This window comes from Acinonyx jubatus, chromosome A2, assembly GCF_027475565.1.
Source record: "Acinonyx jubatus isolate Ajub_Pintada_27869175 chromosome A2, VMU_Ajub_asm_v1.0, whole genome shotgun sequence".
Lineage (NCBI taxonomy): Eukaryota > Metazoa > Chordata > Mammalia > Carnivora > Felidae > Acinonyx > Acinonyx jubatus.
Window position 1 is genome coordinate 2601026 of NC_069383.1, and position 19885 is coordinate 2620910.

General features: G+C 51.8%; 1 protein-coding gene across 4 annotated transcripts in view; it reads right to left on the reverse strand.

The window, feature by feature from the left end:
• Nucleotides 1-19885, reverse strand: part of RBM33 (RNA binding motif protein 33) — a 139537-nt gene that overhangs the window by 33205 nt on the left and 86447 nt on the right. For all 4 annotated transcript variants that reach the window (XM_027051177.2, XM_053217824.1, XM_053217825.1 and 1 more), the window contains 5 exons: nt 12398-12530; nt 11682-12025; nt 10287-10589; nt 7983-8267; nt 3973-4602 (listed from right to left, as the gene is read on the reverse strand). In XM_027051177.2, coding sequence (XP_026906978.1) covers nt 3973-4602; nt 7983-8267; nt 10287-10589; nt 11682-12025; nt 12398-12530 — 1695 coding nt within the window. The remainder of the gene's footprint in view (nt 1-3972; nt 4603-7982; nt 8268-10286; nt 10590-11681; nt 12026-12397; nt 12531-19885) is intronic.

Consider the following 19885-nt stretch of genomic DNA (forward strand, 5'->3'; position numbering starts at 1 on the left):
CCCATGTTAACACAGGTTCCAGAACAGGAATGATGGAAACCCGGCCCCTCTCCGGTCCCGCACCCACGGCTGCGGCCACGCATCCCTCGCGGCACTTTCCTACTTCCGGACGCTCCCCAACACTCTCCAGTCAGGAGCCACCACTAGGGCTCGGCAAGAAAAATGAAACCTAATCGTCACACTTCTTCCAGAAGCCCCTGGCAGAACTCTTCTGGACCAACTCTATGTACTCACTGGAAACGGCAGAATATTATCCCTCATCAGCTAACACCGGAAAAAGAGGCAGCAGCAAAAACAACGGTTACAAACATCGGTAAAAAACTTAGCTCTACCCTGGGCTGCTAACACAACCTCTCTGAGACTCCGTCTACTCACCTGTAAAATGGGAACACAAGTATCCGCCTCACCCAGATGCCGTGAGTACATGCTATGCACCCGATGTACGGTAACTACTACTATTTAGGGCATGAAACCACAGCCTGCGTTCCTGGAATGGGCCTTGGGAGCACCTAAAAAGCAAACAGACACGCGTGGAGGGCCTTCCACGTGCCAGAAGGTTCATCTCCTCCTTTCCCACAACTTTAAAAACCCCGTCCGCAGCCTGGAGACTTGGGTTCAGACAAACGAACTGGCAGTTCAGGGCCCCAAACAACGGAAGACATGTGCCCGTCCACACACGGGGCTCCCTCACACACAGCCACGCTGTCCCTACCACGTGGCGCCTCTGCGCGCACACGCGAGCTCTCGGTCCTGGCGAGGGACAGCTGCAACGTCTACGTCCCACAGAAGGGAATTTCACGAGGACCAACCACCGGCAGGATGCCAACAGCCCCTGAGAAGGATGAAGAACCACTCCTGGACCTTAACCACGACCATGGTCACCGCAACTGTGAGAACCAATACCAAGAAAGAATTTTTACTAAGTTCTTTCTGAAAATGCTTCCTGTGCCCGTGATGCATTAACCACAATAAAGAGAGAGGATATTAAAAAACTAGAAATTCTCTTACGATCATGATGAGGGTGCATTAAAATCACCATAGGGGCGTCTGGGTGGCTCAGTCAGTTAAGCATCCAACTCTTGATTTCGGCCCAGGTCATGATCTCACGGTTCGTGGGATCCAGCCCCATGATGGACAGTGCAGAGCCTGCTTGGGATTCTCTCCCTCTCTCTGTCTCTCTCTCTCTCCCTCTCTCTCTGCCCCTCCTCTGCCGCACACACACCCTCTCTCAAAATGACATCATTTTAAAGATAATGAACCTAATAAAAAAGAAGACTAAACACAACGACTGCCTTAAGACTCGGGCTCTTTCCCATTGTAAAAAACCCAATTTAATAAAATCCAAAAGTAGTTATTTGATTACAAATAAAATATGGAAAATAACAAGAGAATTCCGCGTTGGTTCACAACAGCCCCACAAGTACATTGAGAAGTCTCATTACGTTTTAAGATATTTCCAATTTGCCTGTCAGAGTAAGAGTTCCAAGACATTTCTGCTTCCCTAGCCATCCTGTGGACACCTACTTTAGTGGCCACCAGGACCACTTTAGCAGGCCACTGTGTACCACCGCAGTCCCGGGTCCCGTCTCGAAACCAGACAGCAGACTAGAGGAGCCTACTGAATGCAAAGAATAATTCTAACGACGCAGATTTGACGCCAGTGTAGGTTAGAAAAAAGGTAAACAAAACTCTCTCCAGAGCAAACCTCTAGGAAACCTTATCAATACAATACGCAACGTATGTGTTTTGTACTAACAGGACGCAAGGAAGTCCAGAGCTCGCAGCAAGACGCAAACAGAACGTGAACAGACAAGATGCTGCCCTTCGGTAAGTAGCCAGAAAGGTGAGACGCACACGCGATACTCCGCACAGGTGTGACAGGTGAGCCCCCGTCGGCCCCTCGCACGGTACCAGCTGAGCCCCCGGTGTTCGTGCCGCCGTCTCCGGGAAGAGGGCACGCTGGCAGGGGCAGAAACGACAGAGGAAGGGCCGGAGCAGAGCCATTTCCCCTCCGCATCGGCAGGTACAGCTGAGACCGTGTCCCCTTAAGAACAGTTCCCTCCTCAGGATGCCCGGGGGGCTCGGCTGGGCACCCAACTTCAGCCCAGGCCACGACGCAGTTCGTGGGTTCGAGCCCCGCGTCGGGCTCTGTGCGGACGGCTCGGAGCCTGGAGCCTGCTTGGGATTCTGGGTCTCCCTCTCTCTGCCCCTCCCCTGCTGGCGTGTGCTCCTTCTCTCTCAAAAATAAAAAAAGAATTTTTTTTAAAGAATAGTTCCTTCCTACCTACAAAAGAAAAACCCCAAGGCCTTTAGGGAAATACTATTTTTTCTGTTTCAGAGAGATACAGACAAGAGATGTTTACCCTCCAGTAATTCAAAAGTTGCCAACACACTACTACAGAACTTGCTAAGATAAATCGTAAGATACAAAACGTGTCGGTTAGTAAACTTAAAACTTAGGAATTAAAAGGAGAGCTAAAGAAAGTTGTTCCACATTTTGGCACGTAGCTATTTTTACGTAAAACTCCTCTGTTGTTTTTCTGTGTGTTATAAAATTATACAGCATGATTTTGGAATACAGTCTGATAAAAAAAAAAAAAAAAATCCCCCCTCCCCTACTGGGGAAAAAGACAGCAAAAACTTAAGTAGATGAATTTTTTAAAGGAAAGGAGCTAACTGGTTTGAAAGTCACTTTCAGAGCAGAGTGGTGGCCTGCACATCCCAGCCCGCCAGCGGCCCTCACTTTCACACAGGCCACATCACCACACTGTACCAGGCACAGGGGCCACAAGAAAAGGCCTATTCCCAGCCATGGCCCCATGGCCCCTCCTCCTAAGTTTTTAACTCAATTAAAAAAAAAAGAGAGAGAGAGAGAGAGAAATTAAGTATGCCTCAGACAAAGCCAGAACAAAAGGCCACAGACACCATAAAACTGATTAACGCTTGGGTTCTCGCCTCAAGAAAACAAACTCACACAATGTTAACACAAGCTGCGGTGACACAGGCCATCTGCTTATCAACATTTTGAATCACAACAAATGGAGGGGAGAAAAAACAGATTTGGGAAAAATATCACAGGGTCTGCTGAATATGGGATTTCCAATTCCTGTCATTCTACCAAAACTGTTGCTACAGCATGTGAGGAAGTCACACTTTTATACGGACCCAGGAACAAAGGCGTTGGAGGTCAGCGACTCATAGGAGCAGCCATGGGCTGTCCCTAACCCGGTGCACGGCCTTCTCCCTGGACCAGAGCCCCGGCTGCCCTGCCCTGCCCCCCGTCTCACCGCCGCCGGAACAGGTTGTGAGTCCCCTTCTGTGCGGGGAGCAAAGAGCGTGTGGCCTACTGAGCCTTGTGTGGCGGGGACCTGTCCGCGGCACCTCCGAGTGCCACCTTTACCCAGACTGCCAAGCTGGCCCTCACTGAGAATGCTTGAGCACGGGGACCGCTCAGAAACGCAGAGAGAAGCGGGCTGCGCTCCCCCCGGGACCACACGACCCACACGGCCTCGCTGGAGAACTCTGCTAAGCCTCTGTCTTCTAAAACGAGAGAGACCAGCTCGGACACACAAGATGACAGTCCTGGAGACAATGCTGCTGAGAAGCGGCCTGTCCCCCAGCCACGGGGCCTCCCTGAATCTGAAGCTACACACAACAGGTTACTTGTTTGCGGGTAAAAGGAACTTAATTTTTAAAACAACTTGGTGATTCTGTCACAAATTACCTACGAAAGGAAAAGCTAAAACTGAGAAGCATCCGCCCTGGGGCTGCCACGCTGGCCTTCCGTGAAGACCCAGGGGAACCGGAAGGTCAGAAGGAGAACTTAAGACAACCCTGACCACTGGACTCGGGCGCCCAGAGGCTGGACCGTGTGATTCTAGCAGGCTGCCCTCGTCCAACCCTCCTCTGGGGACGAGGACACTGTACGCGAGGCGCAGATTCCAAGAGGCGCTGGTGACCTCGTCAACTTACCCCGCCTGACAACTTAATCACCCTGACCTTGGAGCTGACGTGCGGCCCATCGCCGCCGCCACTGCCGGCCCGGTGCATGACCGTCCTCTTGGCGCCGGGCTTGGCGTCCGGGGGCCGGCCCTGGAGGGCGGCTCGAGCGCTCTGCGAGGGGGGTGGCGGCCCCTCCGCGTCCGCAGGCTTCCCCTGCGGGACCCTGTGCGGGCCCGGACTCTGAGGGACGGCCCTGGCCTGCCTCGGGTGCTTGGGTGGTTTCGTCTGCTGTCCTTGGTACTGCCCCGGAGCACCGGCCGGCGCAAAGTTGGACATTTTGGGCTGAATGTTCGAAACGGGGCCGTCCTGGTTTTTCACAAGGAGTCTGTTTTTCACATTCGGTCTAGGCTGCGCGCCCGGGAAGGGCAGGAGCGGGTTCCCGTTGGCGGGGGCTGGTGAGGCCGCCTGCTCGTCCGGCTCGGCCGAGGCTGCGGGCAGGTGCAGCTGCTGCTGGGCCAGCCTCTCCAGCAGCTCCTTCTTCCTGGCGCCCGCCTGCTGCTGCCGCCGCAGCTCCTTCTGCTTCAGGATCTCTTCTCGGAGGCGCTTCTGCTCCTCGATCTTCAGGCGGTAGAGGCGCGTCTCCTCATCTTCATCGGGAAACTGCAAGAGAAAACATGCCCGGCTTACTGTGCAGAACCGGGGCGGGGGACCACGGAGGAGACGCACTTTCCAAATACGCCCAATTCAGGGCTTGCAAAAAGCCATTCAAAATCTGCTTACAGACTTTAAGTAGAACTCTTTCCTCTGGGGAGGGGAAAAAAAATTACACAGCTACAGCTAATTTGGAAAATCTTATCAGAATATTAAAAACGAAATAATGTAAATTTCCACTCATTTACAAGTTTGAAACCAATTAAACTATTCATTTAAGATATCAAAATATGTTTCGAATGGAAACGCCAACAGTAGGGAGACCGTGCTGTCACACACGTTTTATCTGGCTCCTCTCTGACGAACCAACAAAAGGTGGGTATAAATGATCTGAAAGGGCCTGATTAGAACTATTGATTTTTCGTACAGAATTTTCAGCCTGATCTCAAACTCATTTGTCACAGAATAATTGGTTATAATGAACAGCACAAGTCAATCTCTCTGACCTTGAACTCATGCACTCTCCTCAGAATCAAAATGCTGCCAATTGCAGTATTGGAATATTAATGGTATATAAGGAAGGCCTTTAACATGCCAGCCCCAAACCATTCTGAAAGTCTATCAAAAGAAATCTTTGAAAAAGTTCAGTAACTTTCAGGAAGAGCATCCCATGAAGAAAGTTTATTAAAAGCTAAGAATTCGTTAAAAATTGTAATTAAAAAAAATCATAGATATCCTCATCCAGAGATCTTCTACAAAAGAACATAATAGGATTTAATCTCTCTACACTTCAGCTACTAACAAATAAATCTTAAGAAATGGGAATGAAGATCAAAAGGCAGCTGAAGACACCCAGAGCCGACACACTTGACCTACAGGACACAGAGGCAGGGCCTCATCAGAACTGGCCTGGCATTTCAGAAGCAATTCCGACCAACTCGGTCATCTGATTTCAAAATCTAAGGTAGGTCTGAAATAGCAAACTGAAGGCAGACAACAGCTACACAGGTAGGTGTCCAGAGCAAGGGCAAAGCAGAAGAACAGTAAGACGGGGACGGCTGTCCCAAAGGCACTGGGGCCGGGCACTCAGGGAGCAGCAGACTGCTGGGGGAGAGCGGCAAGGCCACAGGGCCCACTGTTTCATCAACAGAGGAAAAATTAACACTAAGGTTTCCCCCAAACAAGCAAAAGTTAAATAAAGTATATTCGAGTACACAAGTACGTAGGTACAAATACTTGGAAGTGGATTTGCCCTTTATTCTATCATTCGCAATTGGATGAGGGTAGGAAAATAAACCACATTTACCTAAGATTTTTTAAAAATGAAAACCATTTTACTGTTGGTCCCATTCTATATGTACATACAATTAAAAGCAAAAAAAATAAGGACATTCGACTCACACTATGGCTGCCCGCAAGTTTCATTTCGCATTCATGGCACCTGCTGGATTCTACCGAAAGCTTCCGCAGAAGCCTGTATTTTTAGATCGACTACGGTGAAAAAGAACAGCAACAAGTGGCTAGCGACATGCCCAAAGCTCACTTTTCTCATTTTATTTAACCACTGTCACAGTGAAAATAATGTGGCTTACGTGACTTCATTTTTTCTGAACTAAATCAGGTCACAACGTACAAGGCAGGCGGCTAGCTATACGACTAAAACCAGGATAAAGTTTTCAGCAAAATTCCTTTTTATAAACTACCCCTATCCAGTCAGTAAATCTACATAACGTTTTCATACATCGATCTTAAAACCAAAAAAGTCAGACTTTCTCTAATGTGGTCTTTGTAAATGTTAACTCAGAATTTCTACTTGAGGTTCACATTCCTCGTTTGGTAGCAATAATTTATTAGGAAAATCTGACCCCAGCCCCCAATTTCAACTGAAAGAGAACTGACTGAAAAAAGGCTTATTCTTTCATGCCTCTATTGTTATCTACGGAAACTTTTTTTTTTTTTATTCTGGAGAGAGACAGAGAGCAGGGGAGGGACAAAAGAGGGGGGAGGGACAGGGAGGGGAGGGAGGGAGGGAGGGAGGGAGGGAGGGAGGGAGGGAGAGGGAGAGAGAGAGAGAGAGAGAGAGAGAGAGAGAGAGAGACACACACACACACACACACACACACAATAGAGAGAATATCCCAAGCAGGCTCCGAGCTGTCAGCAGAGCCCACAAACCGTGAGATCATGATCTGAGCGGAAATCAAGGGTCAGACACTTAACTGCCTGAGCCACCCAGGTGCCAGTAATGAAACTCTTATCCTTTCATCATGTCACGTTAATAAGTGATACTAACTTACTACACGTCGTACATCGTTTTTAAAAACACTGGTGGACCTTCCACATGCTGACCTGACCTCTTCCCACCTGCCGGGCACAAACACCTCGGCTAGCAACGGTGGGCCGTTTCAGGGTGTGGTGCTGACCCGTGCGCCAGGAGACTCCTAGCCGCTCGGTTAGAGCCTCCATCTGACACCTACCGCTCAACTTCTGCATCTGCATTTCTGGGGAGCAACCCGGAACTGAACCCCTACCACACAAAGCATCGGACAAGCAGATCCGTTTCTTTTACAGATCAATGGCCCCCAGGGCTTTGTCCCAACCACAGATTTTACTAACAGTAAACAAGAGACAATTAAAAAGTTGATGACCCACACTGTACTAACACTGAGCCACTCCTAAACAACAAGTAACCAAGTGACCAAAACGAAGTGGATCCAGGTACAAATAAGATCTTAGTTGGAAACCATGGAAAATACTGTCCTGCATTTATTATACGACTTATTCTATTTGATAATACACAGAATTCACAACAAAAGAAAGCTGCCCGCAAAATCTCGTTTTGAGGCCAAAAGTCAAAGTGGCCCCATCTCCCAGTAGCGGGGCAGAGAAACAGTCATAGAAACGTAACAGTACATCTACGTCCGAGATCGGCTAACGACAGCCCTCAGGCCAAATCCGGCCCGAAGCTTGGTTCTGTCGGAAGTTTCACCGGCACACGGCCACGCCTGCTGATGCAGAATGGTCTACGAGGCCTTCTGTGCTAAGACAGCAGAGGTGAGTAATTATGAAGACCGGCTGGGCCGTAACGCCTCAGGTATTTACGATCTCGGCCGTCTCCAGAAGTGATCTGCTCGCTCCCGTGAGGAGGGGACAGGCTCTGCGGCAACACGTGCAAATGCACAAGACAGAAATGCAATCCGATACCGTAAACACGTGGAAATGACAGCGTGTCCTCCGTGAAGGCTGCTGGGTTCAAAGAAGGAGCCAGATGAAAAACCGTGGCCAAATTTTACGAAAAACTCGCGGGATGAGAGTAAACTAAGAAGTACAAGTTTATTGTAAGACTTCCTGTTTGGGCCCAAATTATCTCTTAATAAAGAAAGTCCTACCTCTGGTTCTGTTTTTGCTTCTTCTTTGGGTTGAACCACAGGGCTGAGCGGCTTGACCTTGGCTTCCGTCTTCCCCGGTGCGGCCCTGGACCCCGCCCCCGGCCTCGAGGGTGGCGACGTGCTGATGACAGGTTTCACTTGAGCCGAGGCCGTGGAGCAGCGACTGCTGCCCATATCCAAGACGTGCGACGGCGCGATCGGTAGCTCGCGCAGGTTACTGTTCCTGGGAGCGGTGGGCTGCATTTGCTGCATTGGCCGCTTGGTTACGTTCTGAGAAGTTGTGTTCTATCACAAGAAGAAAGAAGTCGAATTATAACTGGATACTTGGGAGAAAGATAAAAAGGCACATTAGTGGATGAAAACATGGTAACATTCATTTTAATTAGTGAGCCAGTTCTCTTTGGGGTGGAGATAGCTTTCCCCGGTGAACACTCGCCTTCGTGCATTAGTGTTCCTGCGCTCTGGGGCAGCACACCATTATGCTGAGGATCAGGACGGTCAAGGCTATCACATTTGCCTACAGACAAGTTCCTCTTTAATGGAAATTACACCAGCTGGCTGTAGCGGTGCCTCAGTGTGGGGACTGACGCTTTTAGCAGAACTGATGGGGCCGACAAAGGATGACTGGCACCACTTTCACTGGGTCCCGGAATTTAAGGCGGCACAAGAAAAAGAGCGAAGCGATAAGTCAGCATCCTAAGAAAAACTGCCCTCTGCGTGAGAAACATGCTTGAAAGTTTTATCTGAGGGGAAAGTCTTAGTGATGCTCGTCCCTGGGATTCTTAACAGAGACACGACCCTGGGAGGAGCTTAGAGGTAGGAGCCGGCTGTAGGAGCACTGAGCTCCAAGAACACGCAGGCCAACGTTTACGGGCACAAGGCTAGGGACACAGTCTGCCATTGCTCTAACACAATGAAGTCTAAATTACAATGCATCTTTCCCAAACTCCTTCCTCTTTTCTTTTTTTTTAAAGTTTATTTATTTACTTTATCTATCTATCTATCTATCTATCTATCTATCAAGGAGGGAAGGGGGTGGGAGGGTGAGAGGAGAGAGGGGCAGAGAGCGGGAGAAAGAAAGAATCCTAAGCAGGCTCCAGGCTGTCACTACAGAGGCCCACATGAGACTCAAACCCATGAACCACAAGATCATGACCTGAGCCCAAATCAACAGCTGGATGCTCAACCAACTGGGCCACCCAGGTCCCCTTCCTCATTTCTTGTATCGTTAGTCTCAACGTTCCTCTAAGAAAGAAAGATGCAGGTATGAGAAAAACTGAGATTAAAAGTAGCTAGCGACACCCTGGAAGCTCAAGGTCAAAGGGAGAGTACTAAAAGCAAAGCCCAACTATCTGACCTTGGCCCACAATTCTAACCATTAGTCTCTTTATAGAGTTATTTAATGGAGGACAAGGCAATAGCAATGACTACCGTCTTTTATTTTTAAAGCAATGCACACTCCATAGCTCCCTTCGATAAGTGACAGGCCACATAGCACACCTGCTGAGGGCACCTGAGACTGTGTCCTCACAGATGCACTGATGACCTCCCGCAGTTAAATACAGGCTTCACGAGGATAGGAAACTTGTCTCTTGTCCACTGCTGCCTTCCCAGGAACTCAGATGGTGCCTAGCAAGAGGCTGTCCGGTCAATTCCACCTGAATCCATTTATTTATGCAGAGCACAAGGACGCAGAGACGATACAGCCAACAACAAAAAAAAGCAGCGGTTAAGGCAGAGTGGCCATCGCCCAAAAGTAGGGTTTCCCAACGTTATGTGTCCACTAACGGTATCCACCACTGTAAGAAGATCTAGGGGCGCCTGGGTGGCTCAGTCGGTTAAGCAGCTGACTTTGGCTCAGGGCATGATCTCCCCGTTTGTGGGTTCGAGCCCCGCGTCGGGCTCTGTGCTGACCGCTCGGAGCCTGGAGCCTGCTTCGGATTCTGCGTCTCCTTCTCTCTCTGCCCCTCCCCTGCTCATGCTGTCTCTCTCTCTCTCAAAAATAAGTAAATGTAAAAAAAATAAATAAATAAGAGGATCTAGATATACACACATAAGATGATGAAGTAAATAATGTTAATACAGTCTTCCCAGCACAAAAGGGACTTCATTAATTTCTGCAGTCAAGAAAATCAATTTCCTAAGCAGTCTTTTACACACACACTCCCTTCAGAGAAATGTACTACCCATGTTTCAGGAATTAAACCGGAACTGGAAAATATGCCGCCTCACCAGCTCTGCCCCTGAAGTTCCGCCCCTTAAAAGGTGCGCCGGGAAGACAGCCGGAGGCAGCGGGCCACTTACATGCCTGAGCCCCTGGCGCTGGGGACACTGCATCCGAGCACCGCCTGGCTGCGGCTGGGCCGTCTGGATGTGAGGCCGGAACTGCGGCTGCGACATGGGCATCAGCGGCGGCGGAGGGACGGACAGGTGGTGGTGGTGCTGGTGCGGCTGCGGCTGGTGCGGGGGCTGGTGCTGCGGCTGCGGGGGCGGCTGGTGCTGCGGGGGCGGCTGCAGCGGAGGCTGGTGCTGCGGCTGGAGCGGGGGCTGAGGCTGCGGCTGCGGCTGGGGCTGGTGCGGAGGGGGCAGCGGAGGGTGAAGGGGCCCCTTGGTGCCAAAACAAAGACAGACAACAGTTATAAACGCACTTCCTAGGTACGCTGCAATTCGGCCATTTCTTTAAAATCCCAAACCAGCAACTTGAAGGGCACTAAAATTTCATCTTAGATTTGTTGACAGAGGTCGTATCAGCTAAAACACGGTAACAAGCCAAAAGCGATCTCTTACACCTTACATTTGCGCTGAGTCCTTCTACCCTCCAAATTCCAGGAATCTAAGGAAACAAGTAAGGATGCTGCCGGCGGCACAGTTTCTAACGCCCACGTACTGGGACCGATAAAGATGCCCCAAAACTAATGACAGCCGGAAGGTGTAATCCTGCAAGGCACTTTCAAATGCTGCAGAGAAAAGTAAGCCGGGAAGAGGGGCTCACACTACTGTGCTAACTGGAACAGCAGCAGCACAGGAGGAGGGCGCGCCCGCTGCGGGGACACGGGCGCCCCCCTGTGGGTGGTGACCTTTCCTAGAGGACGGGATTTCTTCATTTTCTTTGGGAATAATTCTCTCCACTCAAAGAAGTCCCTTTTACTTCTACTCAAAGAAGAAACATTTTATCCCACGTTAACAATCTAAATACTAATCGTTTTCCTTTTTCCACTTTAGGTAGTCTGTGTGTTTCTAGACGGTTGAGCCAGGTGTACCATCGTGATGGGTCTTTACAGTAAAGCTGAAGGACAGGCAGAAAGTACGGGGCAAGCAAGAGCTCCCGGAACCCAAGGGGCCCATGAAGTGTGACCCACAGCAGAGGGCACTCAAATCTTTCAAATAACGGGCAACGGCGACACTCTCCTTCCCCTCGGCGCACAGAATCTTTCTGCTACGCCACTACAGGAAGGTAAGTGGACAAAGAACTTTACTTCCACTGGAAACCCTTTTAAGAATCCTGCCACGAGGAGCAAAGAGCCTGCCCTAACTTCATTAGCAGTACGGCCTCTCGGAATGTTTTCCTTTCCCCAAAACTGACCACCGCTTTTTCCATTTCTCCGGCCAAGGAGATAAACGAGCCTGTCGAGAAAGCAGCGCGTTTCGGACGAGACCCTGGCTCTTTCAAGGGGGTCCCCGCGCCCCTCCCCCGCATACCTGCAGGCTGGGCTGCGCGTGCGCGGGCAGGAAGGGCTGGCCCGGGCCGGGCAGGAAGGGCTGCCGCGGCGGGATGAAGGGCCGCGTGGCCGCCGAGCCCGGCTGGCTGAAGTGCAGGATCCCCAGCGGCCCCGGCGGCTGCAGCGCTGGCCTCACGGGCCTCTCCCTGGGGAACACGGGCTGCTGGCCCTGCTGGCTGAACGCTGGCCCGGGCTGGGTGAACGGCAGGGGGCTGGGGGCGGGCACGGGGTGCGCGCCGCTGAGGAGCGTGGGGGGCGGCGGCGGCGGCGGGGGGCTGCGCTGCTCCAGGAAGAGATGACTCGGGAACCTCGGTTCGCCTGAAACTGAAGCGCGCGCGGCATCACCCTCTGCTCGCGGGGACCGGGCCCGCCGCGGGGCGACGCGCCCGCGTGCCGCCGGACCGTGTGACGGCGAACAAAGGTCACACACGTGGGGGGCACGACCCCAGGGAGAGGGATTCCACGGGCCGTGTCCCAGCGCGGCAGGGCTGCGCCACTCCTCTCCGGGGGGGGCCTCTCACCGCGGATGCCAACGGCGCCCGACGCGACGCGGGCCTCGCGAGGCCGGGCGGACGCGCCGGCCACCAGCCTCTCCCACCCGACGACCCGCCGCTCGGCTCCGGGCAGGGCGAAGCCCAAATGCGTGGGGGCTCCTCTCCGCCCGCAACTCCGCCCCGCCGCGCGGCCGCCCCTTACCTCCCAAGAAGAAAGGGTCCCGCTCCTGCGGCGGCGGCGGGGCTCTCCACTGGTCCTGCAGGGGAAGCCGCGGGGGCTGGCTGAAGGTGCTGGGGACCGGCCCGGGCGTGTGCTGCGGGAACTCCGGAGGGCCCTGAGGAACGACGGGACGGCGTGAGAGGAGGGAAAAGAGTGGGCGCCGTCCCCCAGACGGGGGACCCTGCCCTACCCACAGGCCGACACCAACCGCGGCACCAAAACATCAATTCCCTGTTTTCAGAGCGCTCCAGCAGAACATTATTTTTAAGCTTAGAGACACCCGTGCAATTATCGACCCTTCTTGCCCATTAATCCCAAAAGACCCAATGTCTACTTTCGGCCTCCCTGGCATTCATCTTCTCGATCGTGCTATAATTTGCTACCTTATAAACACAACCACAAGCCACGCCTATGAAGCTGCTTTATTTCTAAAGAAGAAGAAGAAATTGAATGTGAACCATAATAAACATCAGCAACTTCTGGTGAAACAGGACAACGAGAAAGGTTTAGGAAACCATACTGCTCCACGAGCAATGTCACACAGTCAGACTGCACACTGGAGAAGACACTCTGGATGAATGAACTCCTCCAGGTTAACATTTTTCAGTAAGTACTTGTCGCCAGAACTCTACATGGAAAAACTAAAAGTACTTCAATTTCCAGTTGGCCTTGTAAGTATTTGTAAAGACGTTTAAGTTTATTTATTCACTTTTGAGGAAGGGGAGGGGCAGGGAGAGAGGGAGAATCCCAAGCAGACTCCCTGCCGTCAGCACAGAGCCCGACATGAGATCGTGACCTGAGCGGAAATCGGGAGTCAGACGCTTAACCAACTGAACCACCCAGGAGCCCCCGTGGAGATTTTTTTAAAGTACCACATTTGCACTTTTTTTGGTGAGGCATTTCAGGAAAGCCTCACAATTTTTCTTTCACTTCTCCAGAAAGAATTCATTAATTATACATACCATCAAAATAATTTTCATTTAAGAACATCTTGTTCTTTGAAACTCCACCAGTATTTCTCAACTTTTAAAAAAAGTCAACACTCCTTCCTCCTAACCTTAAACGTCTAACTCCTTTTCCGTCATTTTATTACTAATACACTCAGTTGCTCTAAATGTGCCATCACATTACTACACTGGAAATATTTTTGCAAACCGCGGTGCCCTTCCTTCTCCCTGTAACCATCTGTGCTACCCGTGACTCCGTGACAACAGCACACAGTGAGCGGAACGGCCTCCGTGAAGAGCTCCAGCTCCAGAAGAGCCCCTTGGGTGCAGATGCGGCCCCTCAGCAGGACTGTCACCACTGGGCAGCTTCTAAGGGAACCGGCCTGGAGAGCCTCGGGGTCCGAGCCAACTCTTGGGGACACCGGGTCCATCCACGTTCTGAGAATCACGCCACAGGTTTAGAGATCAAGTCACGAAACCCGGGTTGGCGCTAGGGCCACCTGCAGGGAGCCGGGGCGCCTGCCGCGTGCTGGGTGCGGGGCAGCGAGGCAGGCCGGGCAGAGGGAGACTTGGGGACGGCCTGGGGAAGTGCCGGGTAGCTGGATTCAGTGTCACTTCTCTTGTATCTCTGGCTGGTCCCGCAGCCCAGGGAGAGCCAGGTCAGGAGGCTGGAGAACGGAGTCAAAGCCCAGGGCCAGGTGTGAACCGAGGCTAAGGTCTCGTCTGCTGCCAACCACTGTGGGAGACACGTCGTGCTACTTACCCAGATGCTCAGCCCCTGCGTCTGTGAGCCAGCATTAAAGACAACCCCCCCCCCCCCCCAGTGACTACCAACTGCAGGGATTCACACGGACTTAAATAAGCCACCTTGGTAAAGCCAATGTGAGCCAGTCAAGCATCGATACTGTATGAACGTCTACTTCAGAGGAAGGACCAATGGGCCCTGGGCCCTGAGCCCACCGGCCACCTTCGTCCCCTGTGGCTTCCATACCGCACACCGGGTCTGCAGAGCCCCTGACCGCTGGAGCTCACGAAAGCACAGCACGGTGGCAGCGTGCGTCCCATTTCACAGCCAAGGCAACGGAAACTTGGGACACCGTGGTGCCCATGGTGACACCGTTCTGCTGTATTTTTTTTTTAATCAGAGATTTCAATACTCAAGAAAAACAAGTTAAAAACTCCCACAGGATTCATTTTATTCATAACACAATGAAAATGAAGTAGAGGAAGTTTCAACCCACGACACAAATCTTATCAAAATGACTAGAGCTGGGGATTTTAAAGACCGTATTTTCCCTGGACTTAGATATGGGAATGACAGCTTACGGCCAACTCAGATTTCTGAGTTCTGGAAACCATCACATTATACACAAACTTCCATGTCTCGTATTTCATCCATCTCTATGGAAAACGCTCACTCTGTTTCTGTCTCAGCCAAAGTGCAAAATCTCTACAGAAAGGCTTCTCCTGTAAGCTACCCTCGGTGTAGAAACTTGGTTCTCTCCTGCCCTACTTCACTCTCTCGCCAGCTGCCGGTCCCGTGCGCGGCCCGTGGAGGGACCCCTGCCCCCCGGGCTCCACACACCGCTGAGGATTGCTACATGAGAGCTGGGATCGCCGAATGTGCGGATTTAACTGTGCTGGCCTGTCAGCGTCCCTCGGCAGTTTCTCACCTGCTCCTGCTCTGCAGCTCCCACTGCCCAGGGGCCTCCGCCACCTTTGTCTCCCCTCCGTCCACCCCCACATCCCCGTTCTCCATACCTGCCGTCAGTTGAGGTGTCTCCTACCCGGGTGCACACGGACTCCCAATCCGCGCCCCCTGCCATGCTCCTTGTGGTCCTTTGTGCCCGATCCGCTTCCGTTCCCCTTCATCTACACCGAATATATTCCAGTAGGAATGACGTCCTTGCTGCTAATTTTCGCTCTAACACGACATTTGTCACATTTTTCATTTAAAAAAGAGGAACGGGGGTCCTGGGTGGCTCCGTTGTTAAGCGTCCAACTTTGGCTCAAGTCACGATCTCACAGCTCATGAGTTCGAGCCCCGTGTCGGGCTCTGTGCCGACAGCTCAGAGCCTGGAGCCTGCTTTGGATCCTGTGTCTCCCTCCCTCTCTGCTCATGCTCATGCTCTGTCTCTCAAAGGTGAATAAACGTTTAAAAAACAATTTAAATAGAAGGAAGGTAATAATGAAGATTAGATCAGAAATAAATGAAATAGAAACTAAAAAAAAAAAAAATAGAAGAGATCAATGAAATCAGGAGCTGGTTCTTTGAAAAAAACCAACAACATTAATAAACCTTTAGCCAGACTCGTAAGGAAAAATAAAAAAAGGCAGAAAGGACTCAAACAAAACCAGAAATAAAAGAGGAATAGGGTGCCTAGGTGCCTCAGTCAGTTAAGTGTCCAGCTTCAGCTCAGATCATGATCTCACAGCTTGTGAGATCCAGCCCCACGTCGGGCTCTGTGCGTACAGCTCAGAGCCTGGAGCCTGCTTCGGATCCTGTGTCTCCCTCCCTCTCCGCCCCTCCCCTGCTCATACACATTCTCTCTCTCTCTCTTAAAAATAAACAAACATTAACAAAATAAAAAAAAAAAAAAAAAAAAAAAGGAAGAGCGTGCTAAGTTTTAACCGAGGTTGGAAGTATTACACCACTGATCGTTGACGGGCTTTCATCCTGAACTAAGGTCAGCAAACATCTGGGCCCCTAACTCACTGGCTGTGTCAGTCACTCCTAGGTTAACAAGCTGACCAAAAAAGCACAGACACAGGGAGACAGTGTCAGAAAGGACAGAAAGAATACAGTGTACTTTCTGAGAAAGTGGGGCATCCTCTGGGGCTCCTTCCCCTTAGCCCTGAGTCCTGTGTTGAGTTCATAGCTGGAAAGCAGCAGCACTCACTGTGAGAACTTTCTCTGAACTCAGAACTGTGTCACCAGTCCCAGCACGGGTAAAGCCAAGTCTCAGCTGGCCAGTGTTCGGAACCTCTCCCAGAGAGCACTGCCCTCTCCTACATCAGGCAAGCCCACTGCCACCCCATCCCAGCGAGTGACCGCAGGACCCGGTCCCCCAGCGTCTACTTCTGCGTCATCCACTCCTCGAAGGCCGGACGCGGCCCAGATACAGGAGGAAGCCTCAGGGGACTGCTTCTGAAGCTGGCGTCCCTCACCCGGCTGCGTGGAGACCAGCGACCACTTCTCCTCGCCTTCCGTCCTGATTTTACTCACAACCAGAAGAGGAGAGAGGTTCCTGACTTTTCTGTCCCACAAACATGGCTGTCTCCGTTACTTCGTTTGCGAAGCCCTGATACTTACTGCCACTTTTCTCACTGGGCTCACATCATGCCAGGCTTACTGACAGCTGGAAAGCACTCGGTTTCTTCGGAAACCAGTCACAAGCAATAAATTCCATGACTGTGTCTTACTGCCCCACGGCTGTCCCCCGCTGCTGCAGCGACTCCCAGCAGTGCCGCACATGCGGCAGCCCAACGAGGCTCTGCACAGCCTCTCCTCCTTCCGTTAGAGAGTTCATTTCAAGTCCTCCAGAGGACAGCTTTTCTCATTACAGATAAGGCAAAACGTAACTGGAAAAGCAGACTGGCGAACCCCCTCCCCCCCCCCCCCCCCCCCCGTTATACGAGCGGAAGGTCTGCTAACCCGCGATTTTGACTTTGCCACGAGTTGAGATGGGGAAAGTATTCTCAACCCCCTTCATCCATTTGTAAAAGGAAAGTGACTGAATCGCAAGAATGAACTCAAAGAGAAACTGATGCGCTTAGTTTTCAATAAAAATTTCAAGCTGCCTGAGAACTAGGTACGTTCCTGGGAGATTATTTTAAATGTTCATATTCTAAAGACACTTGTGGTATTAAACTGAAAATACAGCGGAATCCTAAGTCTTGCCCCTTTGGAATCTTAACATCGTGACGTTCATCTCTTCCCAGACCTTTTCTTCCACCAATTAGCCACGTGCTTGCGGCGTAACCTCCGACAGACACGGGCGCTCAAATGTTGGCGACATCGAACGAGGCCCCCCAGATTCTTTCTTCATCAGTCGTACTGAGCCAGAACTTTAGTCCACCTTCCAGCTGGTCTCTCTCGGAAAGGCGCTAACTAATAGAGGCCGGCCGGGCGGAGGGCAGTGCCGGCGGGTCGGGCTCCCTACTGTGCCCTCCAGCCCTCCCACCACCTAGCAGGCCTCTCAGGGCTCCGTCTTCTCACCTGCAGAAGGCAGGGATGCCGACGGTGCCCGTTTCTCATGGGAGAAGATGAAAGAACGTGTTCGAAGTCCTTACGACAGTACCCAGCAAATAACAAAAGTTCACAGTGCTTGCCACTGTTGTCACTTTTACATGACATTTTTGTAGACAGCACTCCACCCTGTAAACGTAACACAGAGCTGCTGACAAGTGACAGGGCTCCTTATATCCTGCAAGACAGAGCAGCACAGGCCCCCTTCCTGCACTCTCACCCCAGAGTCTCAGCGGAAGCCTTCACAGATGAGGCGTCACCACATCCTGGCCACTCCACCTCCGGCGGCAAACCCGCTCCCCTCCTCCCTGCTTCAGCCGGCGGGCCGGTGAGGGGCGAGACCACGGTCTGTCATATTCACCTATGTGTTTTCCCACTCGGCACACAGCCTGGTACAGAGACGCTAACGGATATTTAATAAATGAATCGACTGCCTATTCCAGCCAGCAAGGGAATCCAGCCCCACGTGCTAATCTAAAATGCTACAGCGGGCTGGGCCGCCTAAGTGGCTCAGTGGGTTGAGCGTCCGACTCTGGATTTCAGCTCAGGTCATGATCGCACGGTTATGGGATCAAGCCTAGCATCGGGCTCCGTGCTGATCGTGTGGAGCCTGCTTGGGCCTCTCTCCCTGAAGATAAACATTTAAAAATAAATGAAATAGGGGCACCTAAGTGGCTCTGTTGGTCGAGCATCCAACTTTGGCGCAGGTCATGATCCTGCGGTCCGTGGGCTCGTGCCCCCCCCGCGTCGGGCTCTGTGCTGACAGCTCGGAGCCTGGAGCCTGCTTCAGATTCTGTGTCTCCCTCCCTCTCCTCTCTGCCCCTCCCCTGCTCACGCTCTGTCTCTCTCAAAAATAAACATTAAAAAACAATTTAAGAACAAACTAAAATACCACGGGGTTGTTAAGCCCTGACTGCCCACGAAGCCCACAGACAGTGGATGGCCGAACGCTAAGAAGGGCGTGATGGAGGTTGGAATAGACCAAGCTGGACTGTGGGCAGTGAGCCGAGGCTCTGGGCTGAGCAGACTGAGAACAGAGCGCACCGGGACCAAAGAGAAGCCAACATCAACAGAACCTGGTCCTCTGACTTAAGCGTAGGACAAAAATCATCTCAACTTGCATTGCCGAGGTGTGGACCAGACAGGGAGCGTGGGATGAGCACGGACTGCTCTCCGACCTGCAACCGCCCCCCCAATGTTTAGAGAGTACACTTGTTCTCTGAAGGATGGACACTCGATGGGCAGTTTGTGGGATGCACTTCCAACATTGCTGCTAAGGAGCACAGCCCAGGCCTGTTTTCTTCTTGGCTCTAGACCCAACTGAGGAGTCACACAGCTGTAAGATGCAGGACACATCTATAAACCACACGGGCACAGGATGACTGGAGTAAGATTGGGGGGGGGGGGGGGTCCTGCTTCGCTTCTGCTCATTTTTGCGTTTCATTATTGCAAAGTAGCACTTAGCAACAATCGCGCACCACACACACGACAACAAGGCATTTTTCCAGGGTCCATCCTAAAGTAAACAGATCAACAAGTCAGAACTGTACGTAAGCAGGAAATGCTCATGGAACAGCAAGACACGGCAGAGGCGAGTGTAGAAACAAAATGCTAATGGATAGGAAAAAATCCAAAGTCATTTGTAAAATATAAACAATGTAAACCAAAGAATATATACTATAAAAATAAATGACGTTGTCCAGAACTTGAGGTGTGGCTAGGTCCATATCCCAAATCTGCCTAAGCTCTGAAGAGAAGGACAGAAATCGGTAAGAAAAATTGAGTGTAATTATCTTATGATCTTGGTAATGTTGCAGGACCATGGATGCTAGTGAAACATGAAACCTAACCCCGTAGTTATGATGGTGTTTGGCTTTATATAAACATGAGCCACCTCCCGCCCCAATGACGACAGACCGCTGATGCCCACCGTCCGTGCCCACATGTTCCCGAGCACCAGTCAGACTACATTTCACAGTCGGTCCTGCAAGGCAGTGAGGCTGGCGGCGTGACCAAGGTTCAGCAAACGGCACGTGACCGGAAGTGAAGCAGGCCGGTCCCAGACCCGGCCAGTTACACAGGAGTAACTCCCGGTTCGCCCTCTCCCCACCTGACGAGGGGGTCTTGCGGGGCCCAGAGGAGGCAGCCCCGGGGGCAAGGAGAGTGAGAAGTGAACTCTGCAGCGCCGAGCCACCGAGGGCTCGGGACCGCTCAGTCCGTCACCCACCCCAGCCGGTCCTCCTGTGCCGGACGCTCTGGGGCCGCCACCAGGAC